This window comes from Hemicordylus capensis, chromosome 7 (genome assembly GCF_027244095.1).
Source record: "Hemicordylus capensis ecotype Gifberg chromosome 7, rHemCap1.1.pri, whole genome shotgun sequence".
Lineage (NCBI taxonomy): Eukaryota > Metazoa > Chordata > Lepidosauria > Squamata > Cordylidae > Hemicordylus > Hemicordylus capensis.
Window position 1 is genome coordinate 26,657,632 of NC_069663.1, and position 16,665 is coordinate 26,674,296.

At 49.6% G+C, this 16,665-nt stretch overlaps 1 protein-coding gene across 1 annotated transcript; it reads right to left on the reverse strand.

Annotated features, from left to right (window-relative positions):
* Positions 1-3,088: 3,088 nt before the first annotated feature.
* SARS2 (seryl-tRNA synthetase 2, mitochondrial) lies at positions 3,089-14,746 on the reverse strand. Its single transcript, XM_053266687.1, has 16 exons — positions 14,399-14,746; positions 13,530-13,625; positions 13,142-13,171; positions 12,647-12,787; positions 11,341-11,395; positions 11,143-11,206; positions 8,313-8,418; positions 8,099-8,146; positions 7,513-7,621; positions 7,079-7,124; positions 6,066-6,153; positions 5,253-5,365; positions 4,763-4,856; positions 4,454-4,546; positions 4,247-4,312; positions 3,089-3,782 (listed from the first exon to the last, which is right to left on the reverse strand). The coding sequence occupies exons 1-16, from the start codon at positions 14,657-14,659 to the stop codon at positions 3,666-3,668; spliced, it is 1,527 nt and encodes a 508-aa protein (XP_053122662.1). The 5' UTR covers positions 14,660-14,746; the 3' UTR covers positions 3,089-3,665.
* Positions 14,747-16,665: the final 1,919 nt, after the last annotated feature.

Sequence of the window (16,665 nt, forward strand, 5' to 3'; positions counted from 1 at the left end):
AGGCTGGGGAGGAAGTGATGTCAGCTGCTCCCAGCAGGAGCCAGCCGGGGCGGGGGCGGGAGGGTTTCCTTACCGGCTACAGGCACGAGAGAGAGGGAGGGCGAGGCTACTCTGCCCGTGCGCGGGTCCTCATCTCACGGGTGTGCTCCTTTCTGCACTATCTCCAGCTGGAGACCAAAGCAGAGAGGAGCTTCCTATGCGAAGCTAGAAATATGACTTGGAGAGGAGAGCTGGTCTGGTGGTAGCCAGCAGGACTTGTCCCCATAGCTAAGCAGGGTCTGCCCTGGTTGCATTGGGATGGGAGACTCCATGTGTGAGCACTGGAAGATAGTCCCCTCCAGGGATGGAGCCGAGCTGGGAAGAGCATTAGAAGGTTCCAAATTCGCTCCCTGGCAGCATCTCCAAGATACAGTAGGGCTGAGAGACACTCCTGCCTGCAACCTTGGAGAAGCCGCTGCCAGTCTGTGAAGACAATACTGAACTAGTATAGGACCAATGGTCTGACTCAGTATATGGCAGCTTCCTATGTTCCTATGACCCTCCTTCAACTAAAGAGGGAGCAACTCTGGAAAGAGGTTTTAGGGCAGGGGAGGCGCTTGCTTTCTGGGATGCTTCACCGGCAAAAAGCAAACCAACCCACCCCAGACTATGAAAACCAAACAGGGCCACTGGACTCGTTGGATAAATCGTGCACATGAAACCGAGTTAGGAATCAGACCCCCCAGCCAGCTCCTAATATGAATGTGTATTCAGAAGTGAGTCCCACTGAGTTCAATGGGGCTGATCCCCAACAGTGTATAGATGGGCTGCCCAGGGCAGGAGTGACTTGAAAGAGAAATCCCATTGAACTCCGAGAGGCTGGCTTCCAAACACGCTTGTGTGGTGGTGTCCGGCTTTCATGGGCTGCAAGCATCATCAGGTATCTAGCTCAGGGCTCCGTTTCTAAGCTTCTTTCAGGGCAACTTGGAGGTGGTTTCGCTGTGCGTGCAGAGTAGCATTTTTAAACGTTGGTATATGGACAGCCAGGAAAACAGACCAATGGATCACAGAACAAATCAACCCAGAACTTTCACTCGAGGCACAAATGACCAGGCTCAAACTATCCTACTTTGGATATATTATGCGAAGACCCAGCTCCCTGGAGAAGTCCATCATGCTGGGGAAAGTTGTAGAGGAGAGGATGACCAGCAGCAAGGCGGATGGACTCGATCATGACAGCCATGAATGCACCACTGAGAGACCTCAAAGGCCAAGTTTAAGGCAGATCATCCTGGAGAGAATCTATGTGGTCGCTCAGAGGCGACACCGACTTGACGGCACTGAATCAATCACTCAAACAATCAATGGCTCTGTTACAGAATTTCCTTGCGAGCTGCTTCTCTCCGGAGAGGAGGGGGCAGCAGGCAAGTGAAGAATAGGAAGGCTGCGATGTTTGTGCTGGGGCAAGGGAGATAAAAAACCGCTTTGACCAAGTTAAATTAATTCCCCTGAAAAGTGGGCGGTGGGGGGGGAACCAAATCCAACAGAGGACTTATTTGTGAGGCTTGAGTCAAGACACAGAGGTTGGTTTGTTGGTTTGCTGTGAAGACTTTCATTTGGAAAAGGAGCAGCAGAAAAAACAGAGTGCTTCCCACTCCCACTTTGAAGCCCCCCTTTCTACAGGAATGCAGATTTAGCCCTTCTAACGATGGCCTGTGCTGGGGCAACAGCTCCAGGGATTGAACCTGGGACCTCCCTCGGGCCCTTCTCCATGGGAAAATGATACATGGAGAGTGGCCTTCTATTGACTCAGCCAGCACCATTCTAGAGCTTCAGGCCAAGGAGTCTCCCTTAGCCCCATCTGGAGGCACCAGGGCTTGATCCTGGGACCCCCTGCATGCTCCAAGCGACAGTCCAGGGGTCCTTCCTATCCCATGCTGGAAGAGCCCTGTGTCCTTCCAAAGCTTGCTGCCTGCACTTTGAACAGCAGGTGGTTCAGACAATAAGACAAAAGGTACTGCCTCACTCGCTCTGTATAGGCAAGCGGAAGGGCCCCGTTTAGACAGCCGGTTGCCAGCGCTCTGCTTGTGGGGGCACAATGCCAGCTGTTGCCTGGCAACCTCGCTCTTCCAAATTGGCTTTACTCTCTCTTTTGTCTCGGGGTATTGTCGAAAGGCACGCCACGGGGCCCGCGGTTTGCAGCAGCAGCCGGTTCACTGTGGAAAGGAGCAGCTGCTGGGCAGGTGCCGGAGGCCTCTTCAGCATTTGCAAATCAGGAGAGGGGCGGGGCGGGGGGAGGGAGAGACCATCCTTGCCGTATCCAGCCCTGAAGCAAGCGAGGAAGGAATCCTCCCTCTACAAGGAGTCATTGTAGACCGTTTAGGTGGTGTAGGGACCAGGGGTCTGCGCCAGTAGATAGGAGCGCATGTTCAAATATTCCGTCTTGTCAAAGTCAGCGGTTCTCACCGTTGGACAGCTCCCATCACTGCCAGCCACATTGCGCTCCCCCCCCCCCCATGCTGTGGAACTATCATTCCCATCAGGAACTGTAGTCCAACATCTGGGGATGCAAGGTTGGGAACCCCCCGTTAAATCTGAGTGGCAGAAGCGCTCCAGGATTCTCTGCGGAGATCTTCCCTAACAGGGACTACCCAGCTCCTTCAGGGATTCTGCATGTTAAGCACAGGATTGACCCTTGAGCCAAGGCCCCTCTGCCAGAAGGGTGGCTGCTGGGAGAAGATTGGTGCAGGATTGTGGGGTGGGTGAATGTCAAGTGTCCTGCAGAGCAGCCGGCCCCTTCCCAGAGAGTTTTGCAGAAGAAGAACTGAAGGACTGTGCAAAGTATTTGTTTAAACTCAACTCTGCTTAACTCGCCTAATATATACAGGTTGTAGTACTGAGCTTTTCTTGGTGCAGGACTCCAGGGGTGTGTGGGAAAGACTGTGAAGAGAGGACACACAAGCGTGAGGTGTAACGTCACTTCTGGGAGAGTGCACAGCTCTGAACTAGAGACCAGGCAAAAGGCCTCTCCCTGGTTAGGACCACTTTGACCATCCCTCACAACCCCTCAAGAGGCCCAGAGGAGAGCAAGCAGAACCACTATAAGCAATTGCGTGAGTGTCCTTTATTGGGTCAGCAATTCCTCGGCTTTGTCAAGGGCTCCGCTGCCCTTGGGCCAGGCAGTAAGCGCTCTCAGGGAATGAAGGACTCCTCCCTCTCCAACACTGCAGTCCAGTTGGGACGGAGGATTAGGGCCAAAGGACACCAGAATGGAGAGACGGCAGATTCCAGCTGACGGGTGTCACGAGATCTCCAGCGCTACGGGAGAGCGTCTTCTCCCACAGACACACCTCCCGTGCACAAGACCCTGGGGCACGGACTTCGGGAAAGGGTCTGGTCCAGATCACTGGGAGAAGGACGTCCCGACATTTCTAGCTGTCCTTCACCATGGGCACAGGAGCTTTTCACAACCGCAAGTTCCACAGAGGGTGTGTGTGTGTGTGTGTGTCCTCTCATCAGCATGTAAGCCCCACATCCAAAGCCTCCCCTTCCATTACCGGCAAGCCCCACAAGCCAGCAGCATGGCAGCCCTGCTGCTAGAAGACTCCTCCTTCCCCAGGCTGGGGATTGGGCAGACTCAGTCCTCTCTGCTTTCTCCAGGGGCCCCACGATCTGGGATCACGGGATCAGCGTTTCTTGGGCTGGTTGGGACCAATGTATTTCAAGGGAGTGTAGTTAGGCTTGACAATAACCTCGGTGCCCATCAGTGGCTGCAGGGCCTCTGGCACACGGACGCTGCCATCCTGGGGGAGGGACAAAGGCGGAGCTGGGGGAGGGGGCTGGGCAGGTCCGGGACCCCGAGCTGCTTTCCGTGCACAGCCGACACCAGATCAACATAGCCCTCCAGACTCCATCGGGGCCCAACAGGCCTTCAGACTCCTTTAGGACTTGGCTCCAGCAGCCGGTTCCTCCCTGGGACTCATGACTGAGTGGCATGAATGACCCAGAGAGGCTCACTGCCTGCCGCTGCTTGAGGCCGCTTACACGGTGCTACCTCCCGCCCCCCCCGGGGGGGCCTGGTTCTGAGCCCCTCCCCCAGATGCAACACCCTCCCCGCCTGGCGAGGGGCACTGTGCAAAATTAGCACAGATATGCCAGCTTCCCCAGTGGTTTCAAAGAGCAGAATGTGTGTGTGTGTGTGGGGGGGGGGGTGTTGTTTCTTAACCACATGTGTAAGGAGCCCTCTTTGAAAACCGTTTAAACAAACCTTGCGCTGGTTGGATTCTATAATGGCGATGAGCATCCGGGGAATGGCGCAGGCGGTGCCATTGACCTGTCCAGAAACAGAGCAGGCTGGGTGAGGCTGTAGGCCCCCAGCAAGCATCAGGTGAAGTGGCAAAGCGTTATGGAGCGGGGGGGCTTTCCTGCTCTCCCGCCCCAACCCCTATTTCCAGGCTGAAGACCCCGCACCTACCGTGTGTGCGTAAGAGAGCTGCCCTTCCTGGTTGTAGTACATGATGTTCAGCCTCCGGCTCTGGTAGTCTGTGCAGTTGGAAGCACTGGAGATCTGGAGGGAGGAAGGCAGACCGCTGTTAGGTGGAGAAGTCAACCTAGGGCCCTGGACCAAGTCTCAAGTACACTGGATATAAAAAGCCACCCCCTAGCTCAGGGATCCTCAGGTCCCAAGCAGCTTTACAGGTTAAAACCTTGAACGGTGCCTGGAAACAGACAGGCAGCCAATGTCAATCCAAGCAGGCATAATATGCAAGACTGACCCGCTCACCTCTCCGTACTTGTCCCGGCCAGGCATCCAGGCCTCGATGTCAAATTTCCTGTAGGCAGGCAGGCCCAGTTCCTGCGTCGGCATGTCCAGGACCCTGATCGGAAAGAGAGGCTAGGAAGAGGGCTGGCTTGCTCCTGCCGCCATCTTGGCCACTTGGGCCAAGACGGTCCATCTTCGAGGGCCTCTCTGCTTCAGGACTGACACTCCGAGGCAAAGCGGCAGCTTGCTTCTCTGGGGGCCAGCCAGCAGGCTGAACCCCACCACTTACTGAGATCACATGGGGGGGCTCCGGTTATGGCGGCCGCCTTTTAAGAGCCAGCTCCGAGATAGCACCAGAGCTCAAAAGGGAACCTGGAGGCCCCTGAAGGGAACCTAACTCCTGGGGGAAGCAGCAGACCCTCCCCACCCCAAGCACACACAGGCCAACCCTGCAGCCAGCCAGCAAGCAGCCAGCCCAGAGCCCACCACAAGGCCTGGTGGGCCTTCTCACTTGTAGTGCAGCCCCAGCTCAGAGAAGATCTCTTTCTGCAGAGCCACGAATTCCTCCAGCAGGGCTTTGCTCTCCGCCCCAGTCTCATTGGCAGCAACCCCAAACATTTCTACCTGGAAGGGAAAGAGAAAATCAGCTCATCCACCACTGAGGCAGGGGAGGGGACGGCAGCGGAGGAGTGGACCATCGGCTTGGCTGACATGCAGAAGGTCCCAGGTTCAATCCCTGACAGCATCTCCAGGTAGGGCTGGGAAAGACCCTGCATGAAACTCGGGAGAGCGGCTGCCAGTCAGTGTAGGCAATATTGAGCTCGATGGACCAAAGGTCTGACTCAGTAGGAGGCAGCTTCCTGTGAGCAGGTGTGGGTGGAAAGAGGAGAAAGATGGGATGGATCCATCCATCCAAAGCCCCAACTCACATGCTTATGTGCAGCAGGGCCACCTCACTTGCTTGCCCCATGTGCTAAAGAAAAAAACAAAACCCACTTCAAGTTCTGCAGCAAGAGAAACTCAAGTCCAACTCCCATATAAAGTCTGCACAGCTTATTCTGCAATCGCTAGTCATGCGAAAGTAGGGAGCGGAGAAAGGCCTGATAGAACACAAAGGTATGAATGTGATGACTGAAAGGCTACCCCAGTGGGACCTAGACAGACCTCCCAAGGGGGGAGTTGCTCTACATGCTGGGTGCAGCCACAGAGAGGACCCTCCTTCTCCTCCATCCCAAATAAACCAAAGTCAGCAATCATGGAGGAGAACCTCTCCAGCAGATCTGAACAGATTCGCCAAGAGACAGGCGGTTCCCCAAGTCCTCACCTTGGTGAACTGATGTACCCTGTACAGCCCCCACGGCTCCTTCCTGGTGTCTGTCTCTGCTCTGTAGCAAGTGCTGCAACAGACCGTCCTGGCCAAGGCAAAAGAAGATACCAAAGGGTCACTCAGCAGAAGGTCAGGAGGAAGGCCGGGGAGCAGCGGGGGGAGAACAGGAGCAGATGCATCTGGGCTACGTATATGCCACGACTCCACATCAGCACAGAAAGCCCGAGAAACGTGGCCACAGAACTCAGCTTCCTGAAGATCTGGGCTTGTGGGGGTGGGGCCGGAGAATGAAGCTTCTAGTCCTTGTGACTGCAAAGATATTCATGGAAGTGTGTGAGCAATGCCTGCCAAAGTAGCAAATCAAATTTTTATGCACATGTCTGGAACCATGAGGGCCAGCAGCTTGCTGAATGTGAGTTTCCAGCAGCCAGAGTCAGGGCTGCAAAGCCCTATGAATGCCAGCATGTTGGGCACAACAGCAAAACACGTTAAGCAACACTATGCAAATCTAGATCAATTTATAAAATGTATGTGCATGGCACAAAATCCAAATTTTTATGGTACAGAATTTCAATTGTCTGAGAGCAATTTTTGTTTAGTGCTTGAGTGTTTGTTAGTTATCTATGTAACTGGGGGTGGACTAAAAGACCCCTAAGATCATTTCCAACTTTAAAATTCTATGATCCTCTTATCGGGCAGCAGCGATCTAGGAAGATGCTGAAAGGCATCATCTCATACTGCGCAGGAGGCGGCAATGGTCAACCCCTCCTGTATTCTACCAAAAGAAAACCACAGGGCTCTGTGGTCGCCAGGAGTCGACACCGACTCGACGGCACACTTTACCTTTAGATCCCACCTTCCTTCTATTATAAAAATTAAGGTGGAGTCCATGGGCTCCCAGGTAGAGCTCTTAGAAATCTAGCATTCCGTGGCTGAGGTTATGTTATGCCTGTGATTTCAAGAGTGAGTGAGTGACTACATATTTTGCAGAATGGGTAGAAAATCTTTACCTGACTGGAGTGTCTTCTAAATTTACTGCATGATCCATGAAATACCCTGGAGAGCAGAGAAAGCATTTAAGTGAGAAAGGGGTACCAAGCCTCCCTAGTTCATCTCCCAAATTCCAATACAACAAAATCTACTGCAACCCAACTTCTGAAATCACGCAAAATCGGGAAAGCATTTCTAAAAGACAGAACTATGCAAACTTCTCATCCCGTTTACCTCAAGCTCCCAGTGCTCAGCTGAAACCAATGACTTCATAAGTTTTATCCATGCCTTTCCCATAACACTGATGGAGTTTGAACTTGTTTATCATTTTTGAAGCCTGGGGAGTTTCTCTCTCTCTCAGCACACAAATTTAAGAGGATGTTTTGATGCAGAGATCTAGACACCTCTCTAGAGGCTCTCTCCTGTGGACAGGTTAGGACTCTGTCGCTTTTACCTGCAATTCCAACTTCAGATGTGCCCGCCAGGCTCAAGTCTTCAAAGTGGGAAGGGTCTATGTTGTACACCTGAGAGGCACTAGCATCAGGAAGCATGCCACAGCCTTCCTGGGAAGTGAAAGGACACCAGCATGACATGTGCACATGCACACACAATCCAGGGCATTAAGCCGGGGCCCTCATTAGGAACTTCAGGGGTCCCCAACATAATCTGTGGCATCTCTGTCACATTCCACACAAGGGACCAGCCCGCCTCCTGGGGAATAGGAAGAGGGAGTTGTGCTGCCTGAAGGAACTGGATGGGTGGGGGGAAAGGAAGGGCACAAGACCAGTGGTTAATTCCTGAAGAGAGAGGTCCTGGGACTCGAATCCACCTGCTGTGCAAGCCAGGTGAGAGACGGCACTTCAGTTCTGCCTGGCTCAGACAGCTGCACAGGCGTGGCAGGGAACACGTGAGTGGATACGCCCTGCCCCACACTTGCTGGAAATGTCTGGTCACCACTGGCAGAAATGTTCCCGTCAGGAAGGATGTTTGGGAAGGTTTGGGGAACACACTAAGTAGGAACAAGAGAAGGCCATACTTACAAACACAGCTCCTCTAAGCAGGTCTGGAACACTCATTGGAATGAACCCCTAGGGAATGGAAAGGAGGTGGTGAGGAGCAAACCCCCGCTTCCACAACCACCCAGCGGCCCTCTCAAATCTAGAGAAACAGGACCAGAGCATCCGGCCCTATAGGTCCTAACCACTGCGCCCTAACCCCTCCCTGCTCCCCAAGGTGCCCCCAAATCCTCAGTACCTTTTTCATCAGCTTGTTGAGCGTGAACTGCACCAGGGCATGTTGGAGCATCGCTCCTGCCCCACGGAGGTAGTACGACCGATAGCCTGAGATGTGGGACAAACGCCTGGGAAAGGAAGGGGGGGGATGGGGGGGTGTCTGTATTTTAAGGAGTCTCTCAAGTGTCATTAGGCTTTATATTTAAAAACAAAAACACTGCTATCCACCCTGAGCTCTTGGGAAGGGGGAGAATATAAAACTGAAATGATGACCGTGGCCTATCTGGCAATGTATTTTCAAAAACAATAAAAATAGAGAAAGCCTTCAAGGCAGCTTGAAATGTACTAAAATGGTCACAAAAAGCATATCACTTTAAGCACACACAGGCTGAAAAGGTTCACCCCAGGTGAGAGACAGGCTGCCAAACCAACATGTTGCAGGTTGTGTTTGTGTGTTTTTTGAAAACCCCAGTGCTGCTGTTTGGTTTTGACAGATGGCACCTAGTAAAGCAGCACTTTAATTTGTTTGCATGGTATCTCTTTATTGCTGGTCTGCTGCCATGCTGGATTTTTGCTAGTTTTCGATTAGTTGTTGTTTGTTTTGTAACGAATTGGATTGTTCTCAGGTGGTCATTACAAGGTTGTTAAATACCAGCAAAATGAATTGTTCTAAACTGGCGAGGAGGATGGTGATGATGATGATAACAATATTATTCAAAGAGCTATTACGTTACGCGTTGACAGTAGAGGGTTTTCCAGTGATATTTTTGAGGTCTTGCTTTTATATCTCACATCTAATTGTGCTCTGCTTGTTTTGCACGAGACGAAAACTGGAATACAAGCAACAGATGAAGAAAAACACACGCATAGACCAAGATGCAGCACTGGGCGACATGCTTCCAAGATGCTAGATGCCCAGTTCAGACCTGATCTGAAGTTCCCCTGCCATTTGCTTCATCAAGTTCTCAGCTAGCAAAAACAGGGGTCCAAATTCAGCAGTTTTTCCAGGGGGGCTGCAAGTTCCTTAGCCCACTGTTTTTGCCCACAGCCCTCACCCAAGATACAGCCAGCATATCAAGCAGACTCCTAGCACTCCTTCTGCCACTGCCTGCAAAGGCACAGCATCAACCGAGAAGGAAAAGGAAACATCGCACCCGCTCTTGCTGCCACCACACAGCTGTAAGCCACCTCCTTGGAAACTTCACAAGAATGTCTCTAATTTTTCAACCACCCCAAAGTTGGTCCTGTTTTTAATCCTCCCTTGAACCTTCAAATTTTGTCAAAGTTGCTTCTAGAATTTGTTTTTATCAAAGTGATATGCTTTTTGTGACCATTTTAATACATGCAAGCTGCCTAGAGAGCTCTCTTTATTATGGCCAAGTGCTCTTACTCGGCCAGGAAGAACTGAACCACACCAACACCTTTCAGGAAACCTGAACCTGCAGCCATGTGGAGTGTCAGTTCCATGACACACACATTCAGACAGTGCTTAGGGCATCATCAACCTTCTTCCATGATAGGTGAGACCCCACCCACCCTTTGCCCAAGGCCTGGGGGAAACTTTGCAAAACAGAAGAAGAGCAGCCTTCTGTTGGAAAATGCCCTGGGCGAACAATCAAAGGCCAGCCATCAAATATTTATTCCTGCTCTGGAAAGGAGAGGGGCTCCCAATCAGCTAATGGGTAGTCACCATTTATTGGTGAATGAGCTCAGGAAGTATCTACTTCTTTGGCAACTCTGAAGGCAGTGCCCTTTGTCCTGCCTGAATGATGCTTAGAGCCCTGTCCCTTATCCAGATCATGTTCTGGAACCTACAGCTTTTCCACACTCACCCCTCCACTTGCCTTCACACAAGCACTCAGTGGAAGAAATTTCTTCCAGCGTTTTCTCAGGGGGCATAAGGAACTGCCATGATAAGACAGGATGTTTTAGAGGAGAGGAGAGCTGGTCTTGTGGTAGCCAGCATGACTTGTCCCCATAGCTAAGCAGGGTCTGCCCTGGTTGCATCTGAATGGGAGACTTGATGTGTGAGCACTGTGAGATATTTCCCTCAAGGGATGGAGCCGCACTAGGAAGAGCAGAAGGTTCCCAGTTCCCTCCCTGGCTTCTCCAAGATAGGGCTGAGAGAGATTCCTGCCTGCAACCTTGGAGAAGCTGCTGCCAGTCTGTGAAGACAATCCTGAGCTAGCTAGACCAATGGTATGACTCCGTATATGGCAGTTTCCTATGTTTCCTATGATGTTGGATGGGGTGGCTCTTACAAGGCCAGGAACCAGGCGCCATATACGCTTGCAAGTTATGTGGCAACTCTGAAACCCTTCGCCAAGGCAGCCCCTTTTATCTGCACCAGAACTATTTCATCATATTCTGTTAGTTGAAAAGTTTATTTCCTGCCTTTCTTGTCTTTGTGGAGATGCCCAAGGAAGTTTACAATCGCAGTTTTAAGACAGTAAAACCAAGCAAAAAACAGCTATATTATGCAAGGCTACAAAGCAGGAGAGGCTCTTTGGGGTCACTCAGCCACAATACACTTTGGCTGAAGATGATGAGAGTTGTCATTCAACAACATAAGGAGAGCCAAGGTTGCCTGCACAAGCAAGGGAAGAGGTATAACTCCCATTTTTTTCAGTATGCTGAAGTTATTCAATAACATTAAGTGCCTGTATTTCTTGACATCTTTCTGCCAAGAGATGGCGCTACTGCTTTACTTTATTTAGCAAAAAAGGAAATTTGACACTGCTTCCTGAAAGGGTTCCTTTTAAGCAGAATGTCTTGTACAGGGAGTGGGCGGAAGAGAAGGATTGCTTTGGCTTTGATCCCCTATCATGAAAACCCCAGCCTCTTGTACTTACCTTTGTCTAATAATATCCAGATTTTCCCCGATTTCCAGATGCCCTTTCACCTTGAAGTCAAAAGCTATTTGTGGGGAGGAAGAAAGCAGCTGAAACCACACCCAGCTATTATCAGTGGAGAATCCTTTGTCAAGGAAGGAGAGGGCAAGCCTATTCCCACCCCAAGGGAGTTTGGAGAACCCTCTTCCTATTTCTCACCTGGTTTTTCGCCAACCATCTCTACCAGCCGTGCTTGGCTCTCATCTCCGACTGGCTGGGGAGGAAACGGTTAGAGGTGAAGGCAAAGAACCACCTGAGAACCTCGTATTTCTTTCCATTCTTGCCACAGAACTAACCTCTGTCTATCCACTCTCCAAGACAAAGGAGTTGTGGTTGCCCAAGAAGTCAAAGAGGGTATTTGGAGGCTGAGGGGCCTTTGGGGTAGAGAAAGGGAGGAGGCTAAGAAGGAAGGGGCTGAATTTCCCACAAATGGTTCGAATCAACCAGCCAGAGCTTCAGCTGTAAGTTATGAATAACGCACCAGACCTCAAAACCGGCAACTTCTTACAAAAGACACTGAACACTCTCTAGTGCTCTCACCGAGTATTAAGATTTCTTTACTGGAAAGGGCTGCATCTCTCCAATGAGCAGGGAGGAAATTTATTTATACTTCAAACTCACCCCATCAGCTCAGAGAAAGAAACAAATCTCCCCCACCCCGCATTTGTATACTGCCCCAAGCTTCTGTCTCTGGGTGGTTTACAACAACATCAAACAGATTAAAAATAAAAATCTTAACACAATTTAAAACCACAGTCGTTAAAAAGCCTGGGTGAAAAAAAGTCTTCAAGGACTTTTAAAAAGTAGCCACCAGATGAGCCAGTGGCAACTACAGACAAACCCCTCCAGACGATCTCAATGGGTGGTGGGGTTTGTGGCGAAGATGACATTCTCTTAAATACCCTGAGCCTAAGCAGTTTAGGGCTTTATAGGTTATAACCAGCACCTTGTATTTTGCCCAGAAACTTATCAGCAGCCAGTGTAGCTCTTTCAATACAGGAGTAATATGGTCTCTCCGAGATGACTCAGAGACCAACTGCAGTTTCCAGACTACATACAAAGGCAGCCCCACATAGAGTGCATTGCAGTAGTCAAGTCTGGAGATTACCAGCATATGTGCCACTGTTCTAAGGTTGCTTATCTCAAGAAACTGAGGCAGCTGGCATCTCAGCTGAAGCTGATGGAAAGCACCTCTGGCCACCATCTCAACCTGGGACATCAGGGAGAGTTTGGATCCAGAAGCACCCCCAGACTGCAGAACTGTTCCTTCTGGGGAAGTGTGACCCCATCCAGAACTGACAGATCAAAATCCTCTCCCAAGTTCTGACCTGATATTGCACCAAAAATGTACAGGGGAAAAAATACAACCACCCTGGGGGCCTGCAGCCCAACAGGTTCAGCTGCTCCTTTCAAATCAATGTGTGAAGATCGGTTTAGAATTGTTTGTCTGTGCTGTGCTTTTTACCACGTCGGGATGAGTCCTGTTGGGAAGCTTGAGGGCACGTAAGTAGTATTTCTCATCTAACTCTAACTCCTTGTCACGCAAAAAGTTGAGCTGAAGGCGGAGCTCCCTCCCACGCTTCCGTAAAACGTTGTAAATGGGGAACTGGGAAGAAAGAAGACAGAGGAGACCATCAGAAAGCATGCATGAAAGAGCAACTGCGAGAAAGGCGAGGCAACACTGGGGAAGCAGAAAACAGGGCACTCTCTCAGAGAAACTGTCCTCCTGGTTCTTAAGAGACTTTGGTTTTAATTCTGGAGAATTTTGTACATGAATAGGGAAAGTATGCAATAAAAACATGCCTCATGCCTATTAGTTGAAAATAGGGTTGGGAAGGGTCCTGCCACAGCTACAGACAACTGTCAAAAATAATTCTTGTCTCTTCGCCATACTAGAAAATTCAAGTTTTAACAGATGTCAAATTGTTACTGTAACAAGAAAAGAACATTGTATTCTTACCGATTGTAAAGTATTATTATCTTGGCTTTTCTGGAAAGGAAAGAGGAAACAGTGGGTTAAGAGTCATTCCCCAAAAGAAACAGATGAATTTAGAGAGTATCCATGGTTAAATAAATGCCATGAAAGGTCTGGAAATATGCAGGGCTGCAACATAACTATGAACAAAAAGCAGAATTTGTGATAGGCTCTCTCAAGGCATCCAAGACATTCCACTTTTATTTTTAAAAGAGTTTCCAATCCTTCTGGTTCATAGTAAAACAAAACTAGATATTCTAGAGAACTGGATACACATTTCTATATGTTTTCCATTTTATTTACACACATTTGCTGCAATGATTGTGAAGTTTCAGATGCTGTTATCCCACATGGGAGGCTGTCACAAACTCACCACAAGATTCCGCACCTCTTCAGCCACGTCATCTTTCTCGGCTTCAAGTTTTTCAATCTCTGTTTGCACCTCAGCCAACCTCTTATAAGTATCAACCTAGCGAGCATTAGGGCAAAAAAGAAGAAAAGTACACATAATATATCTGAATAGTGGTTTAACATTATTTACAAAGAGAGTGTGTATGCACATGTGGACTCCTCCATCAAGCTGGGAAAGAGAGAACCAACAAAAGATAAATCTCTGGAGTGTTCCTAAGATGCAAGTCTGGAAGTCCTTCTCTTTACACCAGATATTTACGAACCATCAAAATTCTGCCTTGCAGCCCAGTGGTACTCTTGTGCCTTTTAACCACTGCAGGATGGAGATAGCAGATAATGCTATGTGTAGCTTTTCTCAGCACAAAGATAAGCATGACAAATGCAGTGAGAAACCTTCACCTGTTGAATTCTACCATAGAAAATACACAGCAACTCTGCTTTCAAGAAATGTGTGTGTACATACACATGTGTTAACTCTAGTTGGGCTGATTAACTGTATGATCAGCCCCTCCTATGTTTCAAGAAGCAATTTAAATCATATTTGCATTCCAAGGTCTTTTCTTCTAGGCTCATCTATTTAGATCGCCAGCTTGAGGTGGTAAGCAAAGACGGCACCATATCTTTCGGGCACTACAGCAACCGTCTTTAGTGTCAATGTGCCTTTGAGCAGTCCAGGTGATGATAATATCCACAATAACCATAACCACAACCACCTGCCCTTCTCAAAGCTGCGCGCAGGGCGCACGCCTCCTGGCCCGAGCTCAAGCCACCCGGGGGAAGGACTCGCAGCAGCCCCGCCCTCCCCACCCAGGATGCCCCGCCCCTCCTTACGATCTCGCGCAGGTCCCGCGGCCCCAGGGGCCCTTTGCGCGTCTCCAGCTCCCGCTCCACCTCCTCCAGCTGCGCGCTCAGCGCCTCCATGTCCAGCCGCGGCCGCGCCGTCCACCCGTCCCGTGCGTGCTCGTACAAGCGGCTTGTACCAGCGGCAGCGCGACTGCTCTCCGCCCTCACTAGCGCCGGCTGAAGCTGCCGGCGCAAGACCCGCCAACTCAGCCCCTGACCGGCGCGGCAGAGCCTCGCGGGCGCCGCCATGTTGGCCGATCACGTGACACGAGGGCCGCTAGCCAATCGCCAACGCCCTCCTCCCCTCAACGTTCCGCGGGCGGACTAGCCGGTAGCCCCGCCTCTGCTCGGTTGCCATGGGGATGGAAGGCGTGGAGTGATGGATGGTCCCCTCTCTGGGGCATCTCCAGGATGATCTGCCTTCCACTTGGCCTTTAAGGTCTCTCAGTGGTGCATTCATTGCTGTCTTCATCGAGTCCATCCACCTTGGTGCTGCTCGCCCTCTTCTCTTTCCTTCAACCTCCCCCAGCATTATAGACTTATCAAGGGAGCTGGATCTTTGCATAATGTGTCCAAAGTAGGATAGTTTGAGCTGGTCATCTGTGAACATTCTGGATTGATTTCTTCTATGATCCATTTATTTGTTTTCCTGGCTGTCCATGGTATCCTCAAGAGTCTTCTCCAGCACCAAAGTTCAAAAGCGTCAATGATTTTTCTATTTTGCTTCTTCAAAGTCCAGCTTTCGCATCCCTAGAGTGTTGCGGGAAAAACAAGCGTGCTATTAGAGTAAAGGTAGCAGGATCAAGGTTTCAAATGTACATATCTTCTCTGAATGTTTTAAGCACTGCAATCCACCCCCCAGCATGTAGGCTTGCCCGTCAATGCCCAGTCTAAAACCTCCTTGCTGCCCCCACCAGTATCTTTCAGTATCAGGAGGTGTTTTAGTGTAAGCATAGTGGTACCAGGCAGTGAAATCTAACGCTACTGATAGAACAATGAGGTATTAAGGGAACAATTAGAAATATAATTTAAGAAGGGTGGCTCAAGAGCATATAGTAAGAAAACAAACAGTCCCAAGGGTCTGAAGAGGTTACTTAATTGGGCTGGGTTTAGCCCTAATCTCCCTGGGACACAATCCCTTTCTCCACCCCAGTAATACTCATTGAATGAAATAAAATGTCATTCTTTTTCATTTCTTCTTCCTCTAAAACAGTGGTTCCCAACCTGTAGTCCAGGGGTCCCTCTAATTTTTGCCATCTCTGTGCAGAATGAGTTTTGTCTTATTTGTCATCTCCCATCACCTCCAGCTACAATTTATTGTGGCTGGGGGGTGATGGGAATTGTAGTTTATCAACATCTGGAAGACACCAGATTGGGACCCACTGTTCTAGAACTCTCCAGCCAACTCTCCCTATGTGAAGCTGCTTGAACCCTCTATTTATCTTCCACTTCCTGGCATGTGGAGATAGGCCCAATCAATCCCAGACTTTTTAAAATGATTGGGTGAAGACTTAACCTGCAGAGTTTCCCCTGCTTTAATTTGATTGGATGGAACCTTTACCTGTGGGACCATCTTATTGGACAGTTTAGGATGCCACCCAAACCCCTATGCTTTGGCAAGGAAACTGCCTGTAAACCGACAAAAATAGATAAAGATGGACAAAAACAGCCAGCCAAATCAACAGACCCTTTATTGGTTGCCATGGTTTACTGGTTACCGAATGTTTGTGCACACAGAGGTCATCTTTTATTGTAGCCAAACACCAAATTTATTACATAATCCAAGCTAATACCAATGGATTCTTCACAATACCTAAATACTGTCTACTCCAATGTGAGCATATCCATTAGAAGCTGCTTATTACATTCTCTAAGCCCCACATTTTAATCCCAAGTGTGTGGGAGCTAGCTGTGGTTTTTCATTGCTACAGAGAATACATACTCTGCACATGCCTTGCAGCATTGTGCATCATTGCACAAGTTCTGGCATTAAAAAAGAACCATTGGGGCAGTCTTGGAAATGTAGTCATGTATGTAGAGAAGTTTCTAGTACTCCTAGCAAGCAAAAGATTTCTTGGACCTGGAACTGGATCACAGCCCTGTTGGATTTTGCCCAAGGAGGCGGTTTAGGACCCAGATTTCAAATTCTTAAGTTTAGGAACAATGCTACAGAGAAAACAAAATACCTTTTAATGTTGGTATTTATCTGCAATGAGAGATTCAGCTAAAAGTCTCTGTTTTTCCTCTAGGGTCCC